This window comes from Abramis brama (genome assembly GCF_963993115.1).
Source record: "Abramis brama genome assembly, chromosome: 8".
NCBI classification, from domain to species: Eukaryota; Metazoa; Chordata; class Actinopteri; order Cypriniformes; family Leuciscidae; genus Abramis; species Abramis brama.
In genome coordinates this window covers 29,041,353-29,066,774 of record NC_139970.1, presented here as the reverse complement: position 1 = coordinate 29,066,774, position 25,422 = coordinate 29,041,353, and the positions used below count along the sequence as shown (strand labels likewise).

The following is a 25,422-nucleotide window of genomic DNA, read 5'->3' as shown; positions in this document are numbered from 1 at the left end:
AAAACTTTAAAATTCGGCACAAAAGATGTAACACAACAGCCAAAGATGTCAATATGCATGTGTACATAGACTAACACTGAAAAAACATTATGCAAGAATACATTTTCTATGAAAAGCCCTAAGGCTACCTCTGACATATTGAAAGACATGTCAAAACATGATATGGGAATGAAACAAATAATATATTGACTTCAACAGCCACTTTGCGTAATGTCTATCCAACGACTTACTGATCTGACACAATTTTATTCTTAATTATACTAAATTAAATACTTAAAATAAATATAATTAAAACTCTTGACTGACAGCCCTAGTTAGATGTAAAGTTACCATATTGCTATTTGAAAATAATTTTTCTTTTTTAATTTAATCCATATTATCCAAGATGCGATTTCAAATAAATGCTTGATAAATACTGATAAACTTAACTTAAAGCTCTATGCATATGCTTGACACTGCTTCTACATTGAAACATATAATCAAAGCATGTTTGCATGGTCGGCAAACCAGCTAAAATTCCACTTTGAAAAAAACACGTAGTAACTCAACACTGCACATCATTTGATAAATGCTATGTTTTCCCTCCTCCCATCTGATGCCAAACACAGCTCGTCTGACCTTACACATGACAGAGCCCAAAAGTACTACATGAGTTTGTGAGATCAGTACTATATACAAGAGACTCAAGAGGCATGATAAACCTGCATATTCCAATTTTGTGGTCTCAGAAGGCAGGTGACACCGTTGCAATTGAAATGGTGCCATGATGGCCATTATGTATGTAGCCAAATAACATGCTCCAGCAATCTGAGATCAATATGTCGTTAATATGAAAACACAGTCAGACAATTGGAACGCATGGATGAAAATCTCATCTCCATAATTGTTGTGTCGAAGAAAGTAATGTACACTGTAAAATATAGAAGCATTACCTTTTCTACTGTAGATCACACTGACCAGACTGAAGCACTGCACTGCAACATAAAAACATTGCAATTAGAGATTTACATGACAATTTTACACCGACTATAACAATGCAGCAATTAGTTCAGTTTATGCATGTGATATATATCCCATTGTTGGAGAAAACAGATTCAGCTTTGAAGTAGAGCAGCATTATTCAACACACGACCCCTCAAGACATTTGTGGTCTATGTGATGTTGTCATTACTGTGGTAACCACAAGTACAATAACTCACAAACATGGCTTAATACAAAAAAATGTCGAATTTAAAAATTGATTTGAATTGGACACAGGACATTACATTGGAATTCTAAATGACAGGAAGAGAAATTTTCTGTAATACATTCTGGGAAATAAACTATAAATCAATAAATAAATCCATCCACCCACCCATCCATCCATCCACTAATCCATCCATCCGTCCACCAATCCATCCATCCGTCCATGTCTGTAAGGCCTATAAAACTTTAGTTAAATGACACGTATTGCAGTTATGAGATATATACTGTGGTATATGTGCAGTCAGTGTGCTTTATTTATTTATTCAGAAACTGAAATGAGTTCATTTAAAAGACGTACTATAAAAATAAGGAGTGCAGCCCTTGAGGCTAAAAAGATCTTGCTTTGTGGCCCCTACGCCTTTCAAAATAGTTCTGGTTAACACTATTATCATGTCAAAATAAGACTTTGTGCTCTCATATCCCAGCATGCTGCGTGCCCACATAGCTGCTGGATATCTCTGCTTCAATGTCCTACGTGTGTGTGAGTGGTTTAAATAAGCACTCATTAGCTAACAGAGGCAGGACGTTCCATGCAGACAGATCTTTCAGAAAAATTACAGAGTTCCTCATGAGTAGCCTTTGAGCTGCAAACAGGGGTAAGATAAAAAAGTGGGGGAAAAAAACTTGATTTCTTTCACTCTGTGATGCTTTTCTAAAGCCTCAGCATGCATTGATAAGATATAGACGTTTCTAATATGGATTTGAGGCCAAAAGAAATCTGACTGTGGCCAAGCTTGTGACCGCCCTGCTGAGGATATTATCTGATCACTTGGATGTGTTTTTCTTTTACCCATCTTCACAGGTCATTAAATGCTCTTTTTTCCAGAAAGCCTCAAAGCAAAGGACAGCACTTAACCACAGGAACATTCTTCTCACCATGGCCTGAAACCTTCCTCTCTGCAATGCTAGGTGGACATCCTGAGACAGATAAAAATCTGACATTTTGAGGACACAGAGCAAAGACCAAAGAGTTCCCTACTGTCACAAGGGTAGTGCTTCAAATGATATCATGGCTTTGATTTCATACATGAATTAGGCTCAGTGTTATTAGGGTGAACCACTGACTGGTCTTGTAACAATGTGCTCTATAATAGACCTTTGCAGAAAGTTACAACTTAACCTGTGCACATACATGCACACACGCTCTCATTGTCTGCCGCTGACACAAAGGGCAGGTTTGAGAGATCTGACATTTAAAAACTAACAGCGCAATGCTAAGACTGGATCGTTAACCTCTAAATCAATTAAACGACTCATTGTTCAGTCTGTGGCCAGTCCACTTGCGTGTTCATCCGGTGATATATTTGGAATGGGAGTTTAATGACAACTGGATAATTTATATGAAAAATAATATTAATTTAAAAAATGTCTAATTCTATTAGAAGTAAACCTGTTGTCAAATTTGTTTCCAATTAAATGGATTTGGCTTAAAGGCAAAGTTCACTTAAAAAAATTAATTCTTTAATTTACAGCTTCAAACCTGTATACATTTTTCTTCTGTTGAAAGAAATTACAATTAATTTTAAATTGCTGCTTTTTCCATACAATGAAAGTGAATTGGGGAAAAATTATGTTAAGCTCCAAAATGTTCAAATAAGCACCATATAAAGTAGTCCATATGCCTCATGCATCTACTGAATAGTGTATAAAGTCTCTTGTTGTGTTCTACAAAATACAGGTTTGCAAAATAACATCAACAAAATGAGATGGTGCCCTATTATTTTTGAGTGAGCAATAAAAAGAATCTTCAAATGTAACACATTTTTATGAAAAGTTCTTCATGCTAAGCTAAAATACAAAGCTAAAAGGAATTATTCACCCAAAATCTGTTATCACTTACTCAACATCATTTTGTACCAAACCGGTATGACTTTCTTCTGTGAAACACAAGAATATATTGTGAACAGTTTTGGTTACAATTTACTTCCAAGAAAAAAACAAACACTGATACATTTCTCAGAATATCTTCTTTTATATTCCACAGAAGAACGTAAGTCATAGGTTTAAAACCACACGAGTGTGAGTAAATGATAACAGAATTTCGATTTTTTGGGTGAACTATCCTTTTAAACCCAAGTTTGCAGTCCCCACTTATCTGGATATGGGCTATCACTCATCTCTCTGTAATAATTTAAAGGCAGAATGTATGGCGGTTTCGGCCTCTGGAGGCTACGCTTATTCTTATTCCCGTGCCATCCCTGAAGTGTGCCTTGAGCAGGAAGTCACCGGATCCATCAGCCCAGCGTTAATTACAGCTGCCCCGCCACCCAACTCCCAACAGAACGGCAGCAAAATAATTACCACAGGCACCATGATTCCTCCAGTCCATCGCATTAAAGCGATACCTGAGACTCCATTGGTCTTCGAGCCATCCAATCACTCCTCTTCAAAACCTTCCCTTTGGATGGGGAAGAGGAACGTGACTTGGCAGCGCCTCAAGTGATGTTAACATTGCTTGCACCAAATGGTAGTGTAATTAAATTTTCCATTTTGCTCAAATAGCAAGGACAGCCTCCTCCCAGCTCCATTTGAGGCACTAATGTATGTTTTACTGAATATGCATCCCTGGCCCATTATTGTTGATGGACACACATTCCTTTTGTTTTCTAAGTGGCTGTAGGCACATTCAGGCCCCTCTTATCAGCAGTGATTGCCATTTAATATCCACATGATGGATGGGAAACATTAGCATAGATCCACACCCTCCCTTTTAGCTTGAGCATGAGGTATGGATGCAATCAGAGAAACATATCACAGATCTAGGACAAAAAGTATCCATTGTGAGAAAGACAGTGGCATCATGCAGAGGCTCTTGACGCCAGTACCTCCAAGAAGTCCATCTGTGAAAGGAGCTCCAGTGGAACACTTGCTTCTGTACTAATCCAGCTTTGGCTGAGCTGCATTTTACAGTCATTGTTTTTCGTCTGCCCCCGTTCACAGAGGTTGTCAAGTGTATTGGGTTTCATCATATGAATCGGGCAGATTACAGGGAACACCAATTCTGTGGCACACTTGAAAAGGATTACGGCTTGAGGAGCGTGTGGTAGGGGGCTCTGGAGGCTCCTAGGATTCAGTGGGACTTGCTAATCCCTTTAAATCAGTTCTGTTAATCCTTCTTCCACTCTCCTAGCCACTGCATCTGCACTAACACACATAGTCTTCCTTTGTACCCCCAGTGGTTGTCTAAGTGCAGCATTATTTGGTTCCCTAATTATCTCATTTTAGCATCTTCCATTAGCTCTACACTAGGGGAAGCACCGCCAAACCTCAATGACAAGTGTTGACAGCACAGCATTAGATTGCATTTGAGCTCATCAATATATGCACATGGCGGGACCCTCATGGACATTAAAAAGGGGAAAACACATTATGAATTAGTTAGATTCACTTGCTAATTTGCTAACAGCTTTTTCCGTATTGCAACCGTATTGGGGGGGGGGGGGAGTTAATTGGCTCCAACCAAGCCATCAATGGCTGCCGTCTGATTCACAAACAAATGTCTATCCTATTAATAAATAGTTCAAAAACACAAGTAACTAGTTGAATCAGCCTGAAACACTGCACTTTATAGCAGTGTTATATATTTATCTATATATTGCATTATTAGATAATTATTCCATATGTAAGCAAAATGGACATTAAATGAAATATAACAAAATCAAATCGAATGAACTCAGAATCAAATTGATTCGAGAGCTTGGGAGTTGGAATCGAATTTGTAAATCTGCATCAGTACCGAACCGTATACTGTGTATGTATTCATCACATAATGAATCCTGACATTTTAACAGAAAACACCTACTGTCTGTTCTTCATCAGCAAGAAAAAAATAAACAATTACTGGATAAAGCGAGACCAAATATTTTGAATCACAATCTGCATGCTTCTTGGTTTTGAAGGCAGTTCTCACACAGAAAGTCTGATGACCCTCAATTCATTTCGCAGAGGCATGCATTTCTGCATTAAGTCATATCCAGAAGCACCATGCGCTTCATGAGCCTGGACAACTTGATGAATACGCAAGAAAACATCTGTTTGCCGAGCTGTGAACAAAAAAGTTGAAACAGTCACACCATTTTCGTGTTAATGGAATCCCTTGGCCCAGCGGGCCTACTCAGTGGAGCTCTTCCCACTCATTACACTGCTGGACTGAAGATAAACTGTGTACATGGCCTCAGATCATTAGGCTTCAGATGGCTTCTTGTGATGGATCCAGAAAATTCAATAGGCAAAAAAAAAGAAAAAACATTAAGCACATTGAAGGTGAAATAAAGGTCTACTGTAAGGTTCTTATTATTGAAGAGAAAAAAAACAGTGACCCATAGTGCACTAAATATCCAGATGGTGTATTTAAACCAAAAATGTGTGAAATATTGGACACTATGCACTCAGCGGCAACAGCTAACAATAGGGACATGTAGCAGAAGGGGATGGGCTAAAAGTTCTAGCGGTGATCAATCATGAGCGTTTCAATAATCATTTCTCTTCTGAACACTCTAGTCAGGGAGACCCTCTGATTGATCACCGCTAGAAGTTTTAGCCCATCCCCTTCTGTCTGTGGATAAGCACTGGAAAAATGTAGGCCTACCTTTGACAACATTTTTGCAAAATGTAAAATACGTACATTTCACTGCAGTTTCTAAAAGAAATGAACACTAGAGGCAGTAAAACAGCAAGCACATTGTTATTACAGGGGAAGATTAAAGAAATCATTTTCACGCAGCTCCTTGCACAGTTACGTTATGACCTCAAAACATGTTTTACCATAGTGCATGATTTGTAAATTAATATATTTTGGAGTTTGCATCACTTAACCAGCTCTTTATGTTAATTTTTAAGGCCCGTGCACACCTGGACGATTATTCACCCGACGTTTAACGCCTCGTGACTAAACAAAGGGCGCCAATGTGAGTATGACATTGACATGCAAAACGGCAGACATAAAAGCGTAATTAAAAAAAAAAAAGCCTCTGGTTCGTTATTTTGGTTTGACGCGCTGCTTTAAAAACTGGCCGACCAATGAGATTGGCGCTTTTGTTCACGTGCCTGTAGCTGCTGAAGTTACAGTACTTGGTGGTGCTCAAGCACAAAACGGTCTTGCCGAGCACACATTGATAGAAGACGACGAAGAAGAGGAAGTAAGTAGACGAAGAAGAAGATGCAACGAGGCAAGATGAATGTAGAGCTGTTCTCTTTGGTGTCTGAACACAAAGAACTTTATGACAAAAGCCACAGCGACTACAAAAAATCTGTTAGCAAAAAGTGTGTGAATGGTTTTTGCAAGCACGTAAAGGGTCTCTTCTTCTGTGTGACAGGCGAGTGTCAAAGCGTAAAGTTGCGCAGCGACACCTTGTGTCCCGGGGTATTTCTGTTTTTCAAAAAGCGCCATCTACTTTCAGGGAGTGAATTTGCACGTTCACTCTGCGCATCGCCAGTGAAAATCGCTTGGGTATGAACACAAAGACGCGCCGAAAAACGTCTCGAAAAACGCTGGAGATAAACGCGTGTGATAATTGTCCCGGTGGCCATGAGGCTTTACTATACTAAGCTTGCTCGATAGCTCAGCTGAAATATTGTACTTGTGATACGGAGAGCTCGGGTATGAATCCCATGAAAGACTAGCCACGATAAAAGAGCTCAAAGTAAAAAAACAAGCCCAAATGCCATGGTTACAATTATGCGTTATGTCGCATTTGCTTTTGTTAACACTATCGGGTAGGTTTAGGGTTTAGTGTAGGTAGCCTACGTTATTTTAAAACTTGATGGAGCATTAATCTTTTAGCGCCACAGAACTGCAGTGATATGTACAAACTCCGACGTAATAAAATGTTGCCATATACACGTTCATCTGTTCCGGAAAATAAACTAAACACGCTTTTAGCGCCACTCACTGGACATTTTACTTTGAAATTGTCGCGAAAAATGCTCGGCGCAACGTATTTTGCGGTTTTAATTTTTTTTGCCCACAGACAGACTTACGTTTTTCTAATGAGCCTGGGCTGTATTTAACAGTCCATAAGCATTATGTTAATGTATACAGCTATCAATAAATAATCTAAACTAAGACACACTTGCCAAAATTCAGTATTTGAGCACAAAATTAGCCACTACTTATTTATATATGGGGTTGAATGTAAAATACCTGAAATTGAAAGCTTAAACTTTAAAATACACAAATTCAGGCCAAATTAATTTAATTATATGGTACAATACATTCAGCTTCCTGCATACTGCGCAAAGAAAAAAAAATCATACTGTGCAACAAAAAAAAACATAACAGTGTAAAGTGACATGTGACAGTACAGGTCATGTTTATATGCATCAGTATCCAAATATGTGAAAGTGTTGAGTGTTCAGCACTCAACATCAATGTTAGGCACTGTGTGAACAAAATTACCCACTGAGTTCAGTGCAGGTTACCAGCTGCATCAGCAGCACTTACTGTTCGCCTTTTCATCTGCTCATGTCAGTCGTGATTAACCTCCGCCAAATAGGTCTAATTACCACAAATTTCCATGGCTACACAGAGACACTTTTAATTTAAGACCAGGTCAGATGGGACACTGAAGTGGCTCAAAGCACAACTCTTGCTCTCAATGTTAGCAGTAAAGTCTCACAGTATAAGAAAATGTATTATAGTCAATGACTTGTGCAACCCATCTTTTCATTGACAGATTCTGTTTTGCATATGACATATCTTTGCCTTTGGGAGCTAAATGACATGCGGAGGAGAGGAAATGCAGAGATTAGGCCAATAAATAATTCACATCATATTATCAAAACACAGAAATCCCTCCAAATTGAAGAATAAATAACAGAGAGGCTAATCACATATTAGATTGCAATCTCAAAGATCCCGTAAATAGTGGGGAGAGGAGCAACGCGTCCTCCTGCGTGTCCCTCTTACGACAGTTATTCATTATAAACCTGTCACCTAATCATCTCTCATCAAGCCCTAAATCACTGCAAACACTGTGTATGGAAATCAGTGAGGCCACTTTATTACTAGGCCACTACAATACTACAACATTAGAGCCACAGCTCAAGCCCCCACGGAAACACATACATTAGCACTATTCAGACAGTAATTCTCAGGGAGACATCTGTAAAAGAAAATTTGCAAGGCTCAACTGTGATAAAACACAATCAGATGACAATTAATCCACAGGGTCAAATGAGTTCGGTCTTATGAACTGTAAATTTGTTTCTGATGTAGTCAATGTTCAACATGCCAGTGAGTCAGACATTTCCGATCTGGAGAGCAATAAAATCACAGACTTATTCATCTAAATGCTAAAATTACCTTATGTACCCATGTACAAAAATTCCCATTCAAATAGGGCTTAAAATTCACTTTCAACCTTTCTCAAACACATGTATACATATAAATACAGCCCTAAATATAAATACGATCTGATGTCTTCATTCATCTATATGGATTTAGCATAATTTAAACAACATGGAACCAAATTGGGACTTGGGATAGAAAACGAAGGCCCAGATGTACCATAGTCAGCAGGGGGCTTTATCTAAATGAATAAACTCTCTGCTGGGGGGAGAGTGTAAAGGGGGTGAATGCAGAGCAAGGAGCCACTAAATGATCAGAAAGAATGGCAACCCTTCCACACAAGAACTTCGATGATCTTTTTTCCTTTCTCCCCCCTCTCTCTCTTTTTCCAGGGGATCTGTTTATCCAGGCAGGGTGGCTTTGAACCCTAGAGCCTTTGTAGTTCTAAAGCTTGCGGTGGCATCTGCTAATGTCAATGCTAATGAAATGAGCACCGTTCCCCTGCCTGTCGACACACTTAAAAAGAACAGCACAAAAAAATGGGGTGGGGGGTGGGGTGGTTTGGGGGGCACACAGGGAGCACAATTTTATTTTTGGGCAGGATCTGTGCATTTATTTATGAACGCATCCATGCACAAGGGAAAACAAGAACCAAAAAACATGCAAAAAGTACCACAAGAGTTGCCAAGTCTGGGACTGGTGCAGAAACCACTTCAATTGACAGCACCACATTAGCACAGAAGCTAGGAGATGTGCTTCCCATGGGAGCGTACTGGAAAGCCTTTTTTCCTGAACACGGCTGCAAGGAACAAAATGATGAAATAAAGAATTAAAGAAATAAGCCTGGCTTTTGCTTTCATCCAAGAGCTGCTCAGAAGAGGGCCACATGTGACGCACACTTGCTAAGCCGCCGGGCTCTGAGGTGAAGTCCACTAAATGATTTTGTGGACCAGTGAGAACAAAGGTACAAGACAGTCAAGCGGTGTCAGCAAGCCTTGTCAGATGATCTCCTGCAGAATGGAGAGACAACAGTTCCCACTTGAGAATCATTATTTTTGTCATGCATTTGAAGCACTTTTTTTTGGAATGGAACGAAGCAAGTGCCAGCTAAGGGCAACAAAAACCCCTTCCCTCACCCCCAGGAGAACGATGGCTTTTGATTAAGCCTCCGTTCTCCCAATCACACCTAGTTTCAGTTCTCTAGCAAATCCGCTCTGTGTTACTCTGAATTAGCAGCTGCCGCTAACTGGCTCTCATTTAGCAATTAGCACCAGTTTGCACAATGAAACTAACGGCAGGTCTCCCTCCCTAAAAATATAAACACATCAAAAGCGAATTCAATTAGCTTGCCCACAAAACACAAATGGGAGATCATAGCATTAGGCAAATTAGAACGCGATGAAGGAGCAAAACAACACGCTGGAACATGTTAATTAGAAACTTTCAGGCATTACAGATACGGAGGGAGATGGAATTGACCTGAAAGGGGAGGATAATACCAGGCGATTAGATGGTATCTCTGATGCAAACACCAATAAGTCTACCCATTCTAGTAAATGAGGTTTTGCTAATTGATTGTTCCGTATGATGTGAATGTGCTAATCATCTAAAAACAAGAGAAGTTGGTGTTGAGAACTGAAAATAAATTAAAACCACAAGACATCTGACATGGTCCTATTTTCCTACAATACAACTTGCTTAACCTTTTCTATTCTACAAATCTTCTTTAAAATAGCGTGGCATGTTGATGGAACAACACTTCAGACAACTAATATGATTTTATGGTCACGGAATGGGCTAGTATACCAGTCTATTAATTAAAAAAATTCCTTTAACTTAAGACAGATGTGTCCATTCCTGTTCTTAGAGGGCCAATGTTCTGCAGAATTTAGCTCCAATCTGCCCCAACACACCAGCCTGAGGTTTCTAGTAATCTGGAAAACCTTGGTTAGCTAGTTCAGGGGTGTGTTTAATTGGAGCTACATTTGTAAGAAAGATTGCCCTCCAGGAGCAGGATTGGTCTTGGTTTAAGGGATAGGTTATTGTTAGGGTTTGGGTTATAGGTTATGGGTATAGGGATTGCGTTAGAATGTATTTTTACGTATATTTTTACAGGACTGCTGTTCCATGACATACAAAACATGCTTACCATAGAACATGCTTTACTCTGCAAAATCAGGGTATGCTGAAGTGTTTATTTGGATGGTTTGCATCAGCCTATCTTTCAGCAATGTAATGAGTCAACCTTACTTAATCTTGTTTGAGTAAAACAGATCCACATAGTAAATGACACCTAGGAAATATCCATTCATTACCTTAAACCACAATGCAAGAGCATTTTTTTCTGAGAAGCAGCAGTAATGCGTGAGAACTGTTGTGCATGGAAGGAAACAAGCTCAGATGAGCATGGATGAGCAAAAGCGGATCTTTATCTGCCTCGTTTGTGTTGCTCCAGAGGCACTCAGCTGGACTGCAGTGGTTATCGATGTGGGCAGCAGTATTTGGTCGATACCTGAAGCAGAGCTCCGGCTGAGATCTCTACCGACTCGTGTAACACCTATGTTCTGGGTGGGTGCAGGTCATGGTAGTGATTAAACAACACAAGCTTTAAATCTAGTCTTGACTGTATTAGTTGAACTGACCTTTATTTTATAATTTGACCAAATGCAATTTGAACTTAGTATTGAGAAATGTAAATCAAATGCAAAGTCAAAATTCTTAATCATTACATGAAAATTGCATTCTTTAGTTTAATCTGTGAACATGTTTTCACAGTTTTCCATAGATCTTCACTCACTCATTCCTTCTCCATTTCTTTGGTCCACCTGGCTCTAAGTACCTCAGTGCTCTAGGGTGAAAAACAAGTGTGTGGTGACAAATTAAAGTTGAATCAAATCCAAACTGACAGTGTTTTTGTCTCTGATCAACGGGTGAGATTGAGTGTGATGGTGAAGAGTTACCTGTAGGCTGACAGTCAAAGATGATATTGATGGACTGCTCCTTTGATCTGGGCTGCTTCTGGGCCAGGGCTCCAGCAGCTTTTAAAGGTTCTCTACCAGTTATTGAGGTCGATACCTGGCAGCTAACATGCTGTGTGTTGTTGCCATGGCTCCCTTATTGAAAGACCAATCCCTACGCTAATGACCCCAGTAACCCCAGAAGAGTCACAAAGTTACCCATATTAGAATTGGAAAACGCCATCTTATTTGGATGAACCAGAAAGAAAAATCACAAATATCACTGTCAACAATTTTAAGCAATTTTCAGAGAAACATCTGAGACAGCGTTGAAATCTAAAAGAAACGGAACTGAGCGATCGGTTAATTCCCCTGAGCAACGATCAACTACCAAAATCTTCCTCTGGGGAATGATGTCATATGTACAAGTTAGAAATGACAAAACGAGATACATTCTGTTTATGCTTTAAAATCAGAATGTTTCTTAGAGCCCTTATTTCAAATCATAACTTAAACATGAATGCACAGGTGTTTGTTTTCTTTCTTCATGATTACTCTTACATAACAGGTCACGTTAGCATCAAATTCACATTTAAATGAAAAGCTGAGGTTAGAGGAGAAATGGTCAAACTTCCAATCTTGTCTATCTCTAATTGTCCTTCCCCTCCCTCCGTTCCTGTTTAATGCACTGTCAATGCATGCCCTTCTTGGCCCCTTGTGTGTACTCCATTGCCGTTTTTTCCACATTCTTTCCTCTCTTTTTCTGCTGTTTATTCTTTTTCTTGGCACAAGAAACACCAACACAGCACTAATACTGACCCCGCTGAGAACGCACTTTCTAACTGTCTCTCTCTCACACTTTCTCTCCCCCCCTCTTTCTTTCTTTCTCCGTTTCTCTCTTCTTCTCTCAACTTCACCCTAAACCAGCCGGTGTTTTGCGATCTCGTCTAGGTTGGAGCCCGTGACCTTCGCTCTTACCCCTGGGGAGTAGTGAAAATGACTGGCTCCCAAATCCCTCCAGCTGAGAATCAGTGAGTGTATCTATAATGCTCTGATGAACTCCTCCTATGAATGATTTGTAGCCCTCTCTCCATCAGTAAATATAGGTCTTATCGACCCACGCACACCCCGTCTGCACTGTTATTTGCTCAAAGACTCCCCCTGCTCTTCTCACATTAGAAATACATTTGAGTTTTTGGTTTCTGATGAAGAACAAGAGTGATCAGATTGGCCACTCCCATGCAGCCTGATCTCATTAGTATTCATATAGTTTGCACATTTGTATATACACTGAAATGTACAATACCGACAGAATCTAAATTGTAAACGCATTTATGTATACCCATCTTAGGAAAACTAATATAAATCATTTCAAATACAAAGTACAGAGACACTAATTTCAGTTACAACATTGCATGGATAAGCTTTAAAATTAAAAGACAGAGAAATTATTAAATTGATAAAAGCATTTTATTTTAACATTTTTAAGTTTAAACTAAGGAAAAGTAATAAAACATTATATAATATTGATTAAATACAATAAAATCGACCTGTTAATTCTATGAATTAAATCTTCAACAAACCTACAAGGATTCTTAAACATATCTGTCCCTAAACTAGTTCATATGTTGTTTACGTTATAGATATTGTCAAAAAGTTAGTAACGCCATTTCTGTATAAATGTCTATGATTATGAATGAGATTATTGGCTTTATATTAAAGAAAGGTGCCCTGCATATAGTCTGCCATGCCTTAAGGTAATACATTGAATATTGTGGTTCTCCAATGCTCAATGATTTATAAAGAAAATGGAAATGCAGCCATTTGTTTTACAGGTACAATTATCGACGGAGTAAACCGTTTAGGTTCAGGGTTTGTCATATTGTCAGGCAATATTGGGAAAACCTTTCAGGACAATGAGCAACATAGTGAAAATGTCAAATTGATGTGTTGATGGTCTCATTTGGCAGTAATCAGTGTTTAGAAGGGGTTGAACACATCCCTGTATCCTCTATCTGTGAAGCATAAAAACAGTCCATGATCACTGCAGAAACCCTGTGAGGAAGCCCTTGCACAGCCCCGGACATACCAGACATCACCCCTGCTATTATACACCAAAAACACACAGTAAAAAAAAAAAAAAAATGCTAGAGCCAAATATACAGCCTAGAAGCTAAAGCAAACCACACTGGCTCAGTTACTAATGAGAGACGAGTGTGCTAGAGCTACATGCTAAGTTTCCCAAGGCATTTGGGACTTCCTACTGCAACACTTCAGCGTCCTCCTCCATCAAAAAAATTAAATGCAGGGCACAGTACAGCATCGCCACCACAAAGCGACAAACCCACAAAACTAGATTTAATCATCGGCGCAGCGCTCGTTTCCCAGCGTGTGCCCCGCGTCCAATTATGAATTCATTTATTTGCGATTTATTTTATGACAAGCACGCGCAGTGCTCAGAACGTAATGGTGCACAAGTCTGTCGTGTGGAGAACGCCTTGCTGAGTGACTGAAAAGAAGCAAAGCGTGATGGGATTGCTCCAACCTCTAATGGGAGTTTGGGGATGCTGGGTGAGTTAATGCTGCGGGCTAATCCTGGAAAAATCGCAAAAAAAAAAAAAGTCAAAAGAAACAAAAATGGCTTTACTGCAATGAGATTTCAAGGCTGAAAATAGACTGAATAACCATGACTAATAAGGGCCTGGTTAATGCTTCGTATAATCTCGCCAAATTAATACGTTAGACACAATTGGCACGTAATTAATTCCTGCGAGTACACCCAACAAGATTTATTTTCAAATGTCAATCATGCTGTAAAACCCACCCCACCAGAGGGATTACACTTCATAGCCACATAATTCTAATTATATGGTTATGTGGAATTACATGGTTATATTGACCATAGACACCATGTATGTATAAACAGCCATTACCTGAGCAGTAAAAATCACCGCTGACAAGGGCCGATCATCAAAAGGAAGGTCATTCTAATAGATGAACAGTCTGCCTGTATCTTACGTTTTTATGACTTCATAAAGAACGTGTCTCAACGGGACCATCAGCATCCCGTCTATCTCACAGTACGATCTCTCGCCCTTTCTCCGAAGTGCCAGGCCGTGTGTCCGTGGTGTTGCAGTGGCCCAGCGTCTGGCTTGGAGTCAAGAGTCAAGGTTGAGGAGAGGAGAGGAGAGAGACGAGAGGGGGGGCGGGGGGGGGGGGGGGGGGGCACTGAGGGGAGAGAGCTTTGATCAGGGAACAGATTTAAGCTGGAGTGACAGTCCACCAGTGCACAGCTTTGTTCTGGCCCCAGCTCAAACGCCATCCGACTGCAAGCACAGGGTGCCAACCCAGGGCATGTGTGTGCGTGTGTATCAGTGTACCCAGATGACATGCTCCCACACGCTATCGCTGACACACACACACACACACACACACACACACACACACAAACATCTGTTGGTAAACAAGCACAAACACATACACAGGCAAACAGAAACAGACTGAAAAATCTATGCATACAAATATGATCATTCAATATTTCTTCATGCACAAGGATACCTACTTAGAAACTGTATCTTTCCAAGCTACAAGCTACTCATTTAAAGTAGTTAACTACAGTCAAGCTAAAGGGTAGTTTGATGTTACTGAAAAAGGAGAATCATGGAAGAGATCATTAAAAAAAATGTTTTAATTATTTAAATAAAAAATTTTCTAAGAACTGTTTTATTGAAATGGGCATCCAAACATACTGATTCATTAAAATGAATCTCCACATTAATTTAGAGAGAGAAAGAGAGATTTTAAGACAGTGCACTTGTTTGTATGCATGCAATACAATGTCACATAAAAACAGCGATCAACCATTTGTTACACTACAACGATGATGAAAAATTGTGTAGCAGCTCCATTAACAAACTATTTTAAAAGCTCCTGACCTTCTTTCACCACATATCTTCCTTCCTTTCGACACCACCATAAAGAAAATTGAAAATGTTCACAATGCATCTCTGAGGGGTGTTTTAAGAGGTTCACTAACACAAAGCGGTGAGGAGACAGTCCCAGGACATTAGCCCTTCCTTTTAATTCTATGTATAGGCCTACCAATCGTAACAGCTACCATTATTATCACTAGCCAAAATCGCCTCCCCGTATGCTATTTGCACTCCAGTGCCTCTATGACACTGGCTTATGCATTTTTTCTTTATTAAAATCTCAACGTAGAATTAGCAAGAGAATATGCTTAACCTCATATACCTTCCACAGCAGAAGGATATATTGCCTCTTCTCTGTTATTAATAAAATCACAAGCACAGGGGGGGATGTGGTGTAATATCAGTGGCTGTAGGCTGGATGAGCACTATATTGCTTTAAAGAATGTTTATGTGTGTATTTGAGGCAAGTGCCAGGTCTCATATCTAGGCTCGACGGGAGGGGAGGGGAGGGGAGGGGAGGGGAGGGGGGAGGGGGGGGGGGGTAGTTATGACCGCTTTGAACAGCCTAAATCCCACCTCATTCGCCCTGAACTTAACACATGATGACGATGGCAAGACTGGGGTCTGACCCTGCTAATTAAAACATTGAAAAATATGGTTTTTAAACTTTTCAATAAACAGAAAAGTTGAAGATTTGTGTTCGCCTAAGGTAACCATAGCAACAGCAGGCTGCTCGAGCACCTTCTAGTAAGGATCATTATAGACTAAACCGTGACAAAACTAAAAATAAATGTCATTATTTTTCACTAGCAACTCACATTACAAATATATATATAAAAACATGGATTTAAAGGGATATTTCACCCTAAAAATCCTTTAAAAATCTGTTATTATTTACTCACCCTCATGTGTTTCTTTCTAACCCTGTGACTATCTTCTGCAGAAAACGAAAGAAGATATTTTAAAGAATGTCTCAGTGATTTTTTGTCCTTACAGTTAAAGTCACTGGGGTCCAGTGTTGTTTTTGAACCCACTTTAACTGTACTGACAAAAAAAAGCATCATACAGCTTTGGAACTACATGAGCTTGAGTTAATTATGACAGAATTTTTTATTTTAGGATGAACTACACTATCCCTATACGATTGTTAGCTAACGTTCTAGGACACGATTTCAGCAAGCCTAAATGGAAAATTTCCTATAAAATTTCCTTTTAAAAAGCCGACCCCCCTCAAAGTCATTGCTAAATTTCATATCGCCTATGGATAGTGTGGGCAGTTGGGATGTGGGGGTCTGCAGAGATGCTACCAGCGCTGCTCCTGGAGCCTTCTTTAAATATTTACACTCAGCAGAGCGGAGATAAGGCACTGAGACGATGCAATGGAGAACGCAGCCAACTCCAAATACAAAGCATACATGTATAGGGAAGCAATTCGCCGGCAGTGTGTTACTGTGTTTTTATCTTGATTCTCACACACCAAGATTGAGTCAGAGAGACTGATCAGGATAAAAGGTGTGAGATAGAAAGCGCGAGAAAGAGGAGAGGTGAGAGACAGAGAGAGAAAGACAGCATAGGCGCTTTCAGTGACAAAGATGGAGGCAGTAGCAATACAGGGGGATAAAAGAGGAAGAGATAAAAGTGAGATTAGATGCAAAAGAACAAATACCAAAAAAGAAAGCTACAAGATGAGCAGTCTGAACATGTGATTAAGGGCTTGATATAAAAGGAAAAAGGAGGAGAATGTTTGAGGGGACAGTGTGAGGGAGTTCTAAATGTGTCAAATGGATGGATGTGATGCCCACTCTCCTCTCCCCCATAATGCCGTGAGCATGGCGAGCACTGCCGGGTCAGCCTCATAGCATACTAATGAGATTACAGCCCAGTGTGCCACATCAATAGAGCTACACTGAATCCCCCTCACTCCATACATGCTAAACCAGAACACAGCTAGATGCTCCAGTGCGTTCTCTCTGTGTCGGATCCATTTGGAGGAATTCCAGACTGAATTTGTACAATCCCATTTTTTTCTAGTATAAGAAAAGATGACAGTAATGTTCAGCAGGAATGTTTGACCAACAATTTAGGTACTGAACACAAGTTTCTGGAAGACATGCACTCATTTTTTGTAATTTGCAACTGAATTTACGCAATACCTCAAGGTTTCCTGGGCTCTCCCGCACGCAGTCAGAGGCGACGGGATGAAAGCATAAAGATAAATGTATTCCCTTTATCATCCAAAGTATTATTCCTTGTGCTAAATTAATCATTCTGTTCTCAAGAGATCCAAATCTGAAAACCTTCTTTTCAAAGAGGACCTTTTTTTGTGCCATAGCAGACCCCCCTCAAAAACCCAGATAATAATAGTGAGGGAGGGAGCCATTCTTTCCATTTCTCATCTTCTCCTCTAGCTCCTTCCATCCAAAGCCACATAAAAGGTGTTCTCTCATGCAAGAGCAAAGGTGCTAAAGGTCAGGGTCATTTTGGTGTACACGCCTAGACGGAAAGAGAAGTGAGGCTGAATGACACAAAACAACACAGGCTGAGAGAAGGGGAATCTCAGCACGTCTTCAAGAGGGCCAGTCTAATGCGAGTGGATGTTTTCATCTCCGTAGCAGTACTCCAGTCCAACCTAATTGGGACAATTCCCACTAGTGATATAATTTCATTCCTACCTCAGTGTGACTCCTATGATCTCATGCTGCAACCTTTTACTTCTCCTCTGATTCCCCTTCCCGCACTCTGCCACGTAGGCGACCACTGCACTGCCAATTGGAGTTTGAGCTATACCGGAAAGAAAGTCCGGCGTCTCGCATGAAATCAACAATGACAAATTAACGTGCTCGTGAAACATCGCACGGCTCATGAAATGCAACTTTAAGTATCGTCTTATCTTCGTAAGCTTGTGTTGTCACAACTGAGCAAGCAGGACTCATCGTAAGTAAAAATGAGTCTGTGTTTGCCTTCCTGTTTCATCTCACTAACATTTATGTTATGCAGTGAGCGACTCCACTGTGTTGTGAGCTCGCAGCAGTAAGCGCCCGCTGTGCAAGAACACTTAAAAGGATGTCAGAAAGTCGAGTGTGATCACAGGTCACAGATGAGAGTGTGGAGGGCTGTGATGTAAGTGCTGGAGGCTGGGTGGGATGCCGTTGATGAGGGGTACTGGGTGAAGAGCGCCCCGGGGTCGGCTGGTAGGGGTCGCTCTGGGAGTCGGACTGACTGAACAGACAGGAGTGGCGCCAGGCTCTCCCCTGTGTGTGTGTGGAGCAGCGGGGTGCTGTAATGGTACAACCCTGTAGCTGCTAGGATCTGTGAGAATCCCAGTGACACGAGGGACCGCAGGGGAGGAGAGTCAGCCCCGTGTGTTTATGCAAACAGATCAGTTGCCATGACTATCCAAGCAGTGGCAGATTCACATGATGTCACCTTGGCGGCAAGGGAAACACAGAAACACGGCTAATTTAGGACAATGCAAAGCAGGACTATCAACATAACACCCACAAATCAGAGACACTGGTAATGTCTTGGTTAAACACACTTTTTAAAAGAACAGTTCAATTTAAAAAATACAATTCTAACATTTTTTCTCACCCTCATGTCGCTCCAAACCCGCATGACTTTTCCTTTCTTTCTTTCTTTCTCTCTTTCTTTAAACTGTCTCCTTTTATTTTCCAAGAAAGTTCATGCTACTCTTTTCCATTCAACAAAAGCATGACCAGCCTAGATACAAAAAAACACCATTAAAGTAATCCATATGACTAGTGTGTAGCATTCCAAGTCTTCTGAAGCCATAAGATAGCTCTTAAATTATTTAAGACTTAGCAATAACATTGTTCACTGATCTTGTAAATCCATTTCAATGCTTTGCAACCTTAAACGTTCAGTTTTCTAAGATGTTGTCTACATTGTTGTTGCATATTCTGCCTGCAAATGTCACAGAGATAATGTAGACGGCCAACATAAATTAGGTTTTGCCAAAATCGCTAAAACAACTTGTAATAATCTTGAAATATCAGTTTGATTGTGATGAAAATACAAACCAATCGGTGATGTTTTCCATGATATGCCATTTTCCAACAGTGCATTTCTGAGACTATGCAGTTAGGCTACATAATAGCTGTGTAATTTCAGCTTGTTGCTAATTTTCTTTTTGAAAAGAAACATATATTTGTGAAGAAAAAATTAAAGAAAACAACATTTAACAAAGAAATCTAACACAGCAAAAATAAAAAGGTATTACTTAGTATATTTATTTATTATTTATTCATTCATTATTATTGTTTTATATAATGGGCCAGTGAAAATGTTGCCACGGCAAGTAAACATGGAAAAGAATAATAATTTTAGAGTATTTTCTGGGAATAGTTAAAGAGCAGTGTGAGCATTCTTCTTTTGTGTTCCACATAAGAAAAAGTCATAAAGGATTGAAACAATATGAGTGTTTTTTTGTGTGTTTTTTTTTTTTTTGTGTGTTGTTTTTGTTAAATTCCCATTTTGGGGTGAACTGTCCTTTTCATTTCTGTGTATGAAGTCAAGAAGAGTCATTTCGTATGCTTAGACACAACTACATGTAAGATTCATGATATTACATGCTGTTGTGTCTAAGCATAACATATTATTCCCCTTTTGACGTCATACAGCCTTTAAAATTTAACACTTCAGCCTCAACAGTAAATGTGTGAGGTAGGAACTGGGGCACCCTGAGTGTGTTTTATTCTGTGTCCATGGCCCAGTTTGGAAGTTGCAGGGTTTGCCCCGGGTCAGGGCTAGGCTCAGTGGGAACCAGCTGTTTCAGACTTGGTGAGACAGCGGGTTAGCCATAGGAGGGAGTGATGAGCCAGTCATCAGGGCTTACCCTGCCCAGCTGTGCCACCGAGCCTGGCAGACTCGCACCTGCCCTTAACCCGCCGCGCAATAACACCAAAGCACACACCTGCTTTTTCTTTCCAGCATCCTCAGTCCCTCGGTAGTGCGCTCTGGCCAATGAGGAAGAGGCAGGACTAAGCCATGTCCCCCCGGATCTGATCTGCTGTGTGCGTCTGCAGCTCAGGAAATCACATGCACTTCGACATTCAGCTGCAAATCTTTCAGTGTATATTTTTGATAGAGACAGGCTAGCGTGTCTTGTGGAGCAGCTTCCACCCCTCCATCCAACCCCCACTCAGGCTAATTCTCTCTGGCAGGGAGACCTGTAAAAATCAATAGGGAAAATGTCCTGAAACAGTCAATCTAGCAACCATCTGCCCCGGTACTCCACTGAGACAAAAACCAATGTCCCCTGGGAAAGTGACGGAAGACACAGACAGCACAACGCGCATACAAACTCAATTACTCACTGCAACTAAAACACTCTTTCGCATTGCAAAATCAGGCTTACACTTTTCTACTGCCTGTCACTAATTGCAACTGAAGTAGTGTTTACAATTATCAAAACATTTTATTTGGTGTTTGTGACAACAAGGTTGGTGCGCTTGCAGTTTCAAATTTCAAGCAATCTTTCTAACAAACTGTAGTTAACAAGAGCAGAATTAATTTAAAATGTTCATATTTTAAGTGAACAATAAACCTGTGTTTTGGCAGGTTGTTATGCTATCAAAACTTAATAACTGATTGAATGTAGCATTTGCTCTGTTGATCAAACGTAATTAAATTATTCTTTATCAAGGCATTTTCTCTCACTCAGTCCACAAATTAATGTAATTGCCATATGTTACTAATTCATTTTAAAATGAAACTGTTCAATTTCCAATGTGATGGTGGCTGCTTCTATTAAAACAAAGAGGCAAAGTCAGTACTGTTGATTTGTCATTGTCCCCTTTAAAATACACCAAAAATACCAGACCCACAACATACCAAAGAAAATCTGGTTTCCCTCTCCCTCTCCCTCTCCCTATGTATGTGTAAAATTACATATAGGCTATATATATATAGTATGTATACATACATACACACTCCTGGGCAAAAAATAATAATAAAAAAATAATAATAATAAAATGGCTAAACACTAGGCTTTAAATTGTCTTAACCTTAAAGTATTGGTCAGGAAATTAGCTAAATTTAAGCAAATTTACTAATTAAAAAGCCATTGCTGTCTCAGAAAAACATCAAAGACAGAATTAAGTTTTTGGCAGAATTTGGGAAGTTAGTGATGAATCACAATGAAACACGAGTTGCATGGTGATGCTCCAGAGCGGTGTCTTCGAACGTCTGGTTAGAATATAACAATAAATACATCTCTCCCACAGTGAAGCATGGTGGAAGAGACTGTGTCATTGTGTGGGGAGCCTTTTTAGCTGCTAGTATTGGTGAGCTGCTTCACTGTGAAAACTCATTTAAAGCTTTGGAGTACAGGAGAATATTGCAGAATGGCTTGCTTTCAAAGGAAAAGTTATCAAAAGATGATCAGATGTTATTTTTCAACAAGACAATGCTCCTGCCCAAATTGCAAAGCCAACCAAGAAGTGGCTTGAGAAGAAGTTCATCAGGCTCATGTTTGGCAGAGTCCAGATTTGGAACATATAGTGAATATTTGGTCTCGCATTAAACTCAAACGAACTGGGAGACATTTTTCAACTACTCATGAACTGTTTGAAGCCAGTAACATTGGTTGGAACAGCACTGACTTTTCTTCAAAAGCTGTCCACAAGTTTGCCCACACAGTTTAAATATTTTAGAAAACAAAATGGAAGGCTATGCCATGCTAAATTGCTCTATCTACAGTATTTGTGAAATTCTTGCTAATTGACCAGTGATTTGTAATCAAAATGGTAAAGACTAGGCTATTAAAAAAAAACACACAAAATATTTTGTCTATTTTTTGCCCAGGAGTGTGTATATATTTATATAAATGAAGTATATATATATATATATATATATATATATATATATATATATATATATATATAGATGCATTGTACATAGTTGAGTTGTTAAGTTGCATGTATAAAGCTAAAATAAAATAAAAGATCTGACTTGTGAAGTATGTTATCCAACACTTGTATGTTCTGTCAGAATTCAACATCACAAGTCTGTTAATAGTTATATATATATATATATATATATATATATATATATATATATATATATATATATATATATATATATATATAATTTTTATAATATTTTAATACACAAAACAATAATTCATCTGTGTAAATGAGACTTCAGAGAGAAAAATAAATTTTAGAAAACAACAATATAGGAGAATTAATCTCCATGCTCTCAGTGTTGTCCATTTAAGATGGTTTATCCATATTTGAAATTTTAAAATAAATACTATACTAAAAGGATAGTATACAGTCAGCTATTATCGGGGAAAAGGCCAGACAGTTGATCAGGATAGAGAGATAGAGACACAGAGAGAGAGAGAGAGAGAGAGAGAGAGAGAGAGAGAGAGAGAGAGAGAGAGCATGAGCCACAGATAGAGATAGACATACGGATGGATGAATGAGTGGTCACTTATACAGGTTTGCCTGGGGCAACGGTCATTATTCAGAAACATTATTCTGTTTTAGGTTTCTGTTATATGGTTTTCAGGAATTAACAGCTTATAGAAGTGTTTCTGGCTTGCGAAAAACATCCTGAAGAGTCAATTACCCTTTACACAACAATAGCCAGATCAGTACTGCAAATCAATGCCATCAATTGCTGTAATAGTTGCAATTATAGATGCTCTTTGTGGTAATTTGTGCCATCAGAAGAGCTAAAACTCTAATTTCAAAGTGTTAAGCCTCTTATTTCAAAATTCAAATATTTAAAGTATCCCTCATCCTGTCTGTGAACCACTCAATCCTAGTGATTGTGGAACATCTGAGAGGATCTTCACAGATTTTTTATTTTTATTTTTTTCCAGCACTTCCCTTTTCCCTTAAAATTAGCCTATTACAGCACATCAGTCTATTTTTCTGAACAACTGTTTTCAACTTTATCGGCAGTTCTGTGGTTACCCGTGTACAATTTCCAACTGATATGACTTCATAAAGAGTTAGAATTGCCTCACGTTTCAACTGCAACTTCTACTTCTGTTTGTTGCGTTCTCCCTGGCCGTATGAGAGACGCCAGCGCGCTGCCGCTGCTATATAGCTCTCTAAAAATAGCTCACCTTTCACTGCCTTCTACGGCCCGATTGACAAGCGTCCTGAGCCAATCACGCTATATTATTCAAATTGTACTCCTCCTATTTGGCCATTTTAGCACCGCCTTACTTGGACGCCAGTGAGATCATCAACCCTATTTACCGTATATGGTCACGCACGGAATTGATTGACAACAAACCACGCCCCCTCTAGTTCCCTTGGCTTCCTCTCGCTCGCGAGACAGCGAGCCCAGCAACTTGCCTTGGTGATCCACGGCATTCAAGATAAAGGCTACCTGGAATTTATAGCGCAAAAGAGACAGAGGCAATGCGGAAATAGGTGGACAGTTCATGTCACCGATTTTGCATCCCACTCCCAGGCTGAGGATCTGAGAGTTCGCGGGGATTGCAATTAAGTGACAAGAATTATTTTTATTTTTTCCTTCCTAAGCGCTTAAATTACCAGCTTTGAACTACACTTCACTGAGGATTTGAAACATTCTTTTTGCGTTTGGCAGTGGGCTGAGAAGTAAAAATATACCAGAGGATCAAGCAACACTTTTTTTTTTTCTTGTGAGCATCAACATGGACGTGTTGGCAAATTACAGTATTTTTCAGGAACTTCAGCTGGTGCACGACACGGGCTACTTCTCGGCGATGCCATCGCTGGAGGAGAACTGGCAGCAGGTGAGAGTTTGCGCGTAGCTGCTAACTATTGGACTGTTAGTTCGCATAAATAAGCCGTGCTTATTTGCGCACATGGATCTAATGCAAACATTCACAACTTCACAGTGCGCGCGTATGTCTAAACACGCTGTTTCCTTGTACAAATTATTACGTGTAGTGGTTTATAGTGATGACGAAAGCGCTGTTTTGCTGCTTTCATACTAAAGCATGTCTAGAACTCCGGTCTTTTTATTTATACGAGCGAAAGTGATTATTATTAGTTAGACGAGTAATCTAAATGCTTTAAGGAATGAGACGCATATTCAGTACACTTCTCTGTTGTATACTCAAAGCAAAACAGATGTCAATGACAGAATAAGACACGAGATGATTCATGTGCATTATAGTCTACTTCTGACTGGAACTGACTGAATGGCGTTTTGTTAAGGCGCACGTAATGTGGCCAGAGAAAATAAGAGCTTGGCTAACAATAAGCGAATTGTTATTAAATAATGCATTCGTCTGTCAGATAACTTCGTGTTTTTCAGCCCGACGATATCAAGAGCAGTTCCCGATCTTCATGTATTATGTATTACCTCCGCCGCGAGGGTGCGCGCGTGAGTGGATGTGAGGAGAATGCATCCAAATCACCCACTCCTGAGAGCTGGTGTGCATCTGTATGACAATTTGCTGACTCTTGAAGGGGGAGAGGTAATCAATGATAATAGTGGTGTTTTACATTTTTATGGTATCCCACTTAAGCCTTCTGGAAAAGCTGGAGATGATGCACATACGTGCCACTGGAACATAGTCATGTTTTTAAGTGATGAGGTCTTAATGTGATCAATGCAAATCAATTGCTTTGTGTTCTTGGGCAATAATTGTTTTAGCAGCAAATATAGTAATAACAGCACCAGGATTTGGAAGTTTTATAAATTAAACGGCAGCAATTTAATGATAAGATTTATGATTTGAGGTTAGAAGGACTTCTGGTAATCGATGTGGCGACGGACGCCTCTGAACGCATGCACTGGCTGTCTTCAGCTCATTGCAATTCCATGTGCTCAACTGCAGGGAAATGCAGTGAGTGGTTATTTATTGCTGATGTGTGAACTTGAAACATATCTACCCCCACCAGCAATTCAACCGGCACGTCTAATACAAATATCACCTGGTAGCAAATGCAAATGCAGACGTATTGGCATGAGTATAGAAGGAAAATACAGGTCTGGCAATCTCTTCTCGAAGATTAGAACAGAG

At 39.7% G+C, this 25,422-nt stretch overlaps 1 protein-coding gene across 1 annotated transcript in view; it reads left to right on the top strand.

The window, feature by feature from the left end:
* Window positions 1-23,717: 23,717 nt before the first annotated feature.
* klf7b (Kruppel like factor 7b) overlaps window positions 23,718-25,422 on the top strand; it is a 40,425-nt gene continuing 38,720 nt past the window's right edge. Inside the window, exon 1 of the mRNA XM_084121613.1 lies at window positions 23,718-24,183. Within this exon, the coding sequence (XP_083977739.1) occupies window positions 24,082-24,183 (102 nt within the window). The 5' untranslated portion in view covers window positions 23,718-24,081. The remainder of the gene's footprint in view (window positions 24,184-25,422) is intronic.